Below are 9,782 nucleotides of genomic sequence, written 5' to 3'. Positions count from 1 at the left end.
TCCCTTCCCGTCCCTTGCGAAGCTGTGCCCTAAGGTCGTCTCGCCGGTGCTCCCTTCCTTTTCCCCTCGCAAAGCTGCGCCCTGAACCGCCTTGAGCCAAAACCCCTTGAGCCAAAATGCCTTTCCTGTTCGCCGCCTTCTCGCATCACTCTCAGCAGGTAAATCATATAACACCTTTTGTAGATGCTTAAATCTGAATAGGTATGAACAGAGTAGTCCTCCTTGTTTGATGAAAACTTTTCTCAAGTATATAGTTTTTGTTTAAGTGTGCTCTGTACATATGATGGTTTCATCGTCATTGCTATATGCTTGCTTAAACTGATTCTTCAGATGCATGATCATAGGAATTTTGCTATTTCTAGTCAACTTCTATATGCAGTTTTATGATTCTTCAAGATATATAGTTGAAGTTCATGGAAGTGTACTATGGTCATATTATGTCCAAATCCTGCAAACCAAATACAGGAATGGATTTTAAATCCAATCCAATCCAAATCCCATGGAATCCAAATCCCTCCTGGGAATCCAAATCCCTCAGAAACATTCCTACAAACCAAACGCACCCTTAGAGTATTTTGGAATCATTAAGAGACATATTTTTTTATCAAACAAGATTCACTTCTTAAAAATTCAGATATTACCTCTTAATGAAACTATTAAGAAATAAACAAACAACCACTAAAATGATAATATAAACACTTATTTGAAACAAAAGACATATTATTTTTGTTTCTATCATACTCTTTTTTATTATATTACTAAAATATTCTACAAATTTATAATTTCAAAACACTTTTAAAAAAATATAAAATAATAATAATACTTCAATTTTAATGGTGGTAATGAATAAAAATTTAATATTTTTATCTTCACATCAAGTTTTAAAAAATTCTCTGAACTTGAAGTTTTTTTTATTTTAGTGCATTGATATATAGACAGGACATAACATAACAAGATAAGACAGTACAAAACAAACAATTGTACAACGTTTGATAAGATGGAACTGGATATGACTAAACAAATAAAATGATCAGTTTACCCATAGTGAGTTACTTATGTCTTTTATATATTTTGATTAATCTATGTAATTTGTTAAATTATGATAACATAAATATTTTTTAAAACAAAATACATCGTTAGAAAGTTTTCGTCAATACGATTAAAATGACATCAAAATAAGAAGTTTACATATTTTGGAATTTTTATTTTATACATTTTCTATATTATTAATATTTAATAAATTATATAAATTAACCAAAATATAAAAACTATATAAAGATATTATTTTGAGAACAGTAAAACGAAAGTTTAAATAGCATAAATTATGATAAAATAAAATTTAAAAGATGGATTGAATGTAAAAATGTAGGTGTATTTGATGTTTTAGACCTGAATAAAGTTTTATTTTGAGACATATTGGTAAAATATAAGGTTGTTCAACTTTGTTCCATGTGGGCGAGATGGAAAACGCCTGTTCCACTATGTTTCTGTCTGTTTCATATAAAAATGCTATCAAACATGAAACAGTAATCCATGTTTTGTTTGTCCAATATACGAAATACACCCTTAAATAACAATATAAAAAAGTTGTCGGAGCAGAGTAGATAACAAAACCCTCATTTTCTTTATTTTATAAAATATGTCAAATATGTTATATGTATATATAATTGGAATTTAATATGCATGTATCTAATATGCATATAAGTGAAGAATGGTATGAGTAGAGAAGTTATGGTAAGTAGCATAATAAAAGATATGAACCTTTGATTATTCTTAGGGTCTGTTTGGCTCATGCTGAGGAATGAAAATGACAGTGAATGAAAATGGGAATGAATTTTCATTCCCCCAGTTTAATCATGAATGAAATGTTGGGCTTATGAAAGAACGAGTCCATATTATATTGTAGAAAACCAAACAATTTTTTTTATTTTCGTTCTCATTGATTACTGTTTAATACTTCTAACCAGACATCCTCTTAATCTTATACTCACCCATAAATTGCACTTTATAAGGGAATTAATATTATGCATCTCAGTATTCATTGGTGTTGACATTCAATCAAGGTAGAGATTTTTTCTTACATTTCTTACCATAACTTTCTTTCTCGTCGAAATTCAAATTCAATCATATAATATATTAAATATGTGGAAGTTAATGTTATGTAAATATGATAAAATTATTTAATACCATTAATTGTTCTGTATCTCATGGAATTTTCATCTTCTTTGCCACTTTATAAAACGAACACCACTGGACAGAGCACTCTGATACTCCCACACCTCTTCTTGGCTCCTAAATTCTCTTTAGGAGGGAGATCCAATTTTGATTTTCAGTCAAAAATGGAGAAGATGATGATAAAGATGAGGAAGAAGAAGCTGCCATTATCAATTTCACACCATTGCTGCTTCCTTCTCTCTCTCTTCTCCATTTTTGCCTCCTTCAGATCCACTCCTGTACATAATTATGCAGACGCCCTCACTAAATCCCTGCTTTACTTTGAAGCCCAACGCTCCGGCCGTCTTCCGTACAACCAACGTGTCACCTGGCGCGACAATTCCGGCCTCACCGACGGTCTTGAACAAGGCGTACGTCACCAACATTAAGGCTGTTGTTTGTATATTTTTGTTTATTAGGTTTTGCTTGTTTTGATTTGTTGATTTTCCGTCGGATAGGTGGATTTAGTCGGAGGTTATTACGACGCCGGAGACCACGTCAAGTTTGGTTTACCGATGGCATTCACCGTCACAATGCTGTCGTGGAGTATTATCGAGTACGGCGAATACATTTCCGGTGCCGGCGAGTTGGAGCACGCCGTGGAGGCAATCAAATGGGGCACAGATTATTTCATCAAAGCTCACACTAGCCCTAACGTGTTATGGGCTGAGGTAACTGATTACTATGCTGTTTACTGTGTGTACGGTACACGTGTAAGTTGTAACAGATAACGTGACAGGTGGGTGACGGATACACCGACCATTACTGTTGGCAACGGCCGGAGGACATGACGACGTCAAGGCAAGCATATAAGATCGACGAGAACAATCCAGGTTCAGATCTCGCAGGAGAAACGGCCGCCGCTATGGCCGCGGCCTCCATTGTGTTCAAAAAAACAAATCCACATTACTCTCATCTGTTATTGCATCATGCACAACAGGTACTCAAATGATTTGATCTTCCATATCTGATCTACGATCGTACCTAGTGTGTACATCAGAACATTTCTGGTAAACTGAGAGAATGTTAACGATTTGATCTTTTTGGTAGTTATTCGAATTTGGGGATAAGTACAGAGGGAAATACGACGAAAACATTGGAGTTGCGAAGAATTACTACACATCAGTGAGTGGTTACAAGGACGAATTGCTGTGGGCCGCGATATGGTTATACAGAGCCACCGACAACCACCATTACTTGAATTATATGATCGATAATGGCGATTCCTTCGGTGGCATCGGCTGGTCGATTACTGAATTCAGTTGGGATGTTAAATTCGCTGGTATTCAAGTGCTTGCATCTCAGGTACAGTTCCCTACATAACGTTTTTTCCCATTTCCTTCCACTCGCACATGATCAATTTTCCGCCATCGTTGATGATTTCCATTTCCATTTTAATCTGTTGTACTGTTGGTTCCCCCAAATTCAGCGTGGTGATAAAAAGAGTCGCTTCTTTTGAAATGACAATACAAAGTTTGAAAAATAGATTGAACCAAAGTTTTTGAAAACGGAAACGCGAGGCTCGATGCCCAAAATAAAATAAATAAAAATATTTTAGTTATTTTAACATATTAATCATAATTAATAAATTCTAATCGTCTTCGGTTCATAATAAATGAATTTTTATCATTTCTATAAATATCTCAATTGATTGGATTTATGTCAAACTAAGTTGTTTTCGTTAGACCCCTGAGACCACATAAATGATATTAAATTTCAAAGCAAATACTGCGAAAGTAACCTTCATGGTATTTTTACTGTGAAGGTTTAATATTTTATAATGTTTTCCTGTAAAGTTGCAGTGTTATTTTATGGTTTTATGAGTCTAACGAAAACAAATTTGTCTCACGTTAACACGACTCTATATGATAATTATATTAATATTTAAAATTGAAACGCTAGTAAACTCTTAAAAATATTTAAAAATAAATAATTAATATTTAAATTTTTTTTATTTTTCTTTACAGTAGTTAGCATATAATTTATTGTTTCACAGTTTGATGTAATATATTAGATTAAGATAAGACAACTTAAATGGGAAAATGCATTTTGTTTGTCCAAACAAAATGAGCAAAACAAAAATTAAGGAGATCTTGGAAGATTAATAAATCATTAAACTATTTCTGGAATTATATCACCTCTCTATCTTAATCTCATCGTCTAATCCAATCATATTTGCATATCAAAGATACCTTAATCTTCATATAATAAGATGTCATTTTTGAGTTATTTAGCTAATTTGGTAATTGCTGAATGGTTTGTTAAATGGTCAGAATGATTAAGAGACTCTCATGATATAGTACAAAATGAAATATAACAGTTTGGTAATTATGTACAATAAAATTAGAGCTCTTAATGGTTAAGGGAGATCCTGGATACAAAATCATTCAGAGGGTTTTAGAACCATTAAGTGACAGACTTTTTTTTGCCAAACAAGATTCATCTCTTAACGATTCAGAAGTTGTCTCGGAACTATTAAAAGGTAAATAAACAACCCTAAGTGTATAATTAGTAATATAACCTATTAAATTTCTTATTTAATTCAATAACCTTCAAAACCTCCTTAGTATAGATCTTGTAGAAACGCTAGAAGCAATAGTTCAAAAGTGACTAATAAGACCTTCATTTTTACACGTCTTATTTAAACTGTTTATGAAAGCTACATAAATATATTTATAACGAAATAGATGTGATTTTTATTTAGAGCATTCAAATATATAGGCCTCTTCTATCTTTTTATAGATTTTTTTTATGACTTTTAAGATTTCATTCAAATCAAAAGATAAAAAGCATATAGTTGAATAGTCGTCACTTTAGAATAGGATTCTCTTTCTCTCTGAATTATGTGACATATTAATGCATACTCGCTGGATACTTCTTCTATTTGATATGTTTAAAGATCGTGAGTTTAGGTGTGGACAAAGTAGACAGTATCTGATACAGTATGAATAAAATACACCGATGGTATTAAGAGAAAAGTTTAATTGTATAGGGAACAAATAGACCTAGTGACTTATTGATTAAGCTGTAAACAAACATATAGTAACATTTGTTATTAAGATTAGAAAAAGGGGGAAAGTAGTGAATGGAGTAAGGAAGGCATCTCATTTATAAGGAAGGAAAGAGTACAAATATGGGGGGTCATATAGAAGGGCACATGGGGGGTGGTGATGGCTTTTTAAATGAGAATTGTCTTTGCCATATGTCAAATAACTGTGGTAGACTGTGGCTAAGCTTCTAGCTTCACCTATTTATGCTCCACTTCCTCTCTATCCATTCCACTCTTTTTAATTTTTACACACCCCTTTTCATCATTACCATATTTTTCTTCTATTTTTACCTTTCAACATCTTTTTTTTTTATCTTTTAACATGATTCATAAGTGGGTTTGAGATTAAAAGTAATCAAAGATTTAGATTTATTTTTACGTTTTTTATCTTAACTCTCATTCTCATACGATCTTTCGTCATATGTAGAATCTTATTAGATTATTATCCAAAAAAACCATAAGAAAAGAAAGATGTTCCAACATATATGAAAGATAAATGGTCCAAACTCCACGTCTGTCTAGTTGATGAGGAATTCTAACATTGAGAAACAATAAGAAATAAACAGAAGTTTATAAAAACCATTATATATATATATATATATATATATATAATATTTTATATATATAGTCTTTGTGAGGAAGGTACTAGTGATTTTGATTGAAGTTATAAGTGGAGACACACCCATATGGTATGTAGTGTAGTCTTTGTAGGAATTATTACTCCCTTTTTGATTTCCTCCATGATTGAAATGAAAATTTCATGTTGCAAATATGCATATTTTACAAATATATATATATATATATATATATATATTTTTAATTCAACATGTGTTTTTAATATAAATTTTATGTTAACAGTTAACACTTTATTAAAATTCAAAATATCTCATTTATGCAGCTGCTTACAGAAGAAAAGCACATGAAGCACAAAGACATGCTAGAAAAATACCAATCGAAAGCCGAGTACTACATCTGCTCGTGCCTAAACAAAAACAACGGTACAAAGAACAATGTCGGACTTACCCCTGGAGGCCTCATATACATTCGACAATGGAACAACATGCAATATGTGTCTTCGGGGGCATTTTTGGTATTAGTGTACTCAGATTTACTCCGAAAATCAAACGGAAAAGAGCTGAAATGCCATGGAGGAGAGGTAACTTCTGAAGAGCTACTTCAATTTTCAAAATCTCAAGTGGATTATATTTTGGGCTCTAATCCATTAAACATGAGTTATCTAGTGGGCTTTGGCCCAAGGTTCCCTACTAGGGTTCACCATAGAGGTGCATCAATGGTGTCCTATAGAGAGAACAAAGGGTTCATTGGGTGCACTCAAGGCTATGACAATTGGTATGGTTCCACGGATCCGAACCCGAACATTGTGGTTGGGGCATTGGTCGGTGGACCCAACCATAACGACGAGTTCAATGACAAAAGAGGAAATTACATGCAGACAGAAGCGTGCACGTATAATACAGCACCGCTTGTCGGAATTTTTGCAAAGTTAAATTATTTAGAGAATACAGTTTTACATGCTTTTTATTAAGTAAAAACTTATACAATGAATCATGTATAGTGTTTTGGTATGTGTGTGTTTTTTTTGTGGCTTAAATTTATTGGTGAAGCCCAAAATTCAGTTTTCTTGATACCAAACATGTATGTATTCAATTATATAATTATGATATTTTTGTAAGTTTAAAATCCTTTTATATTTATTTTCTTGTTCATTTATAGAAATCCTAATCTTATTAATTGAATTTATTTTATTTACTACTAAAATCATAATATTATAATTACAATATTTTTGTTTAATTACGATTAAGTTAACTAAGGGGTTGTTTGGCAGTTGCTGAATAATTTAGTGCAAAATGATTAAGTGATCAGAATGATTAAGAGACTCTCATGATATAGTGAAAAATGAAATATAATTATTTGGTAATGTTTACAATGAAATTAGGACGCTTAATGGTTAAGGGAGACTCATCATACGAAACCATTCAGAGGGTTTTACAACCATTAAGAGACAAACTTTTTTTTTGTCAAACAAGATTTACCTCTTAATGATTCAAAGGCTGACTCTTAATGAAACTATTAAAAGGTAAACAAATAAAATCTAACATAAAAATAGTTATTATATGTTAGGAAATTACATTTTTCGTCCATGTAGTTTGGTGTTTTTTCTTTATCCCCTCCTCTTTTTTTTGATTAACCTGGATATCTAACCTGCTATGCGAGCCGACTAATCGCAAGACGACCACCTGCTTTGCAGATAGCTTCAAGTCACCGCATTTGAACCTCAGTGGCCACAAGAGGATTTTTATTTCTCCTTGAATTTGAACCTGAGACCTCCTGGTACTTTTGACTTTTGGAGCCATACTCAAACCAATCAGGCACCACCCTTGTGGTTTCTTTATCCCCTTTTAAAATTCAACGGAACTTATCCTTGTGGTTGTGTTTTTAACGAGTTACATCGCTAGTGGTATAAATTTTTTGGCGAGTTGTGCTTCTATGATTGCATTTTTTAAATGAGTTGTTCCTAAATAAATCAACGACCTGGATCCCCGTGATTGCATTGAGGACCGAGCTTGTTGTAAAAATGCAACCATAGGAGCACAGTCAGTTAAATTAAAAAAAAAAAAAGACAATGATCGTTAAAAACATATAATCATCTGTTTGAAACATGTAATTTACTCTAATGTTTTTATACGTAATTTTGTCATAAAAAAAACGATTGTTCCTAAAAACTTCTTTTTCACTATTAAAAACGTAAACAAAAGCAAAGTTAATTCTTCTGAATTTGCACCTAAACTTTTGTCGTATCAGATATTTATTTCTTTACAAACTTAGAAAAGATATTTAGAATGGTTTTCTAAAGTCGGTCGCCACTGATCACTTGATTTTGAAAAAGCTTGTTGCCCGGTTAGGGGAAAAGTAGGCAAATGATTGTTTCTAAGAAGAAGAACGATAGACGAAGATAGGAAGTTAGGCGAGATTCTAACTTTTTGTCTAGTCAATCCCCTTTTTTTCATAATACGTATTTTGTTTGTTTTCTTAAATAATATCCAGAAGAATTTCAATAACGAATATGAATATTATTCAGATTTTGAGACGAAAGAACTCATTTTCCATCATTATATCAAAATATCTTATATTTCGAAAAAAAATTAACTGATTATGAGTAATCAGGGATAGAATAATTGAAGAAAATTTCTGAAGAATATTATGAAAACAAAAAATGACATAACTTAAAATGTCATGAATTATGAAATAAACATATGTATTATTTTTAAGTGTAAAATACACAAAATAGCAATCTACTTTCATAAGTTTCTTTATTATAGCATTGTACTTCCAATTTTTCTTATTACAACAATGTACTTTTAAACTATTTTTTAATATAACATTGTACTTTGAAAAATTTACCATTATAATATTGAGTAACCTTTTGATTTAAATTTACTCATTATACCAGGTTTTTATGTCACCTCATTGTCCACGTAGAATGTCCACATGTACTATAGTGATGTGAATTTTTTATTACAACATTGTACTTTCAAAATTATTTTATTATAGCATCTACTAATTCTTATTAAACAATGTACTTTTAGTTTTAATATTCAGATATTTTACATGTTATTTAATAAATATATTAAATGAATTAAAAAAATTCTAAGTTATTCATGAATATATTAATATTAATAAAACTAGCAGAAGACAACTTATCTCGCTAATATATTTTTTAAATGTGTTTTTTGAAAACAAAAAATTGTTCCATTTTTACCAAAAAATATTATCTTTTAAAGAATATATTATATTTGTTCAAAAACTTTTACTTGATGTATAGATATATTAAATTAATTAGATTTTTTTTGAAGTATTTATTAATATAACAATATTAAAAATTTATAGAACGCAATTTATTTCGTTAACATTTTAGAGAGAACTTTAAAAGATATGTATTTTTTTGAACAACATAAAATAAGAAGTGTTACTTTTTTTACAAACAAAATATATCTCGAAAATAATGTAGCATATTTATTTAAGAAATATTTTACTCTAAAATATTTAATTTGCATGCACTTAATAAGAAAAAGTTAAAAAAATAAAAAAAAATTTAAATCATAGCAACGAAAAATGAAAATCACTAATAATAATTTGAAAAAAAAATTTATTTTTATTTTAATTAAGTCATCAAAATGATGTGTCAACCACATTCCCCATTAAAGTCACACAAGCAAAAAAAGTCAAGGGGTTAACCAGTTTAAAAGGTAACAAGTTACCCATTGCTATAATCGGTAGATTTTTAAAATGTGATACTTTAATAAAAAATAATTTGAAAGTACATTGTTGTAATAAAGAAAAACAAAAGTAGAATGCTATAATAAGAAAATTTATGAAAGTAGATTGCTAATTCATGCATTTAACTCTATTTTTAAAGGATGAAATATTATTTGAGATTTTTTATATATATATACCGTGACATTTCTCTTTTTCTTTTATTCTACTTTTATGTATTTAT

General features: G+C 30.5%; 1 protein-coding gene across 1 annotated transcript; it reads left to right on the top strand.

Annotated features, from left to right (window-relative positions):
• The first annotated feature begins 2,351 nt into the window (after positions 1-2,351).
• On the top strand, positions 2,352-6,910 carry LOC112507327 (endoglucanase 11). Its single transcript, XM_025111873.1, has 5 exons — positions 2,352-2,585; positions 2,673-2,885; positions 2,954-3,154; positions 3,265-3,519; positions 6,162-6,910. Exons 1-5 carry the CDS (start codon positions 2,352-2,354, stop codon positions 6,807-6,809), a joined length of 1,551 nt encoding a protein of 516 aa, XP_024967641.1. The 3' UTR covers positions 6,810-6,910.
• The last annotated feature ends 2,872 nt before the right edge of the window (positions 6,911-9,782 follow it).

Source organism: Cynara cardunculus (genome assembly GCF_001531365.2).
Source record: "Cynara cardunculus var. scolymus isolate 2C chromosome LG 2, CcrdV1, whole genome shotgun sequence".
Taxonomy (NCBI): domain Eukaryota; kingdom Viridiplantae; phylum Streptophyta; class Magnoliopsida; order Asterales; family Asteraceae; genus Cynara; species Cynara cardunculus.
The sequence above is the reverse complement of the archived record's forward strand: the minus strand, read 5'-3'. Positions and strand labels throughout refer to the sequence as shown.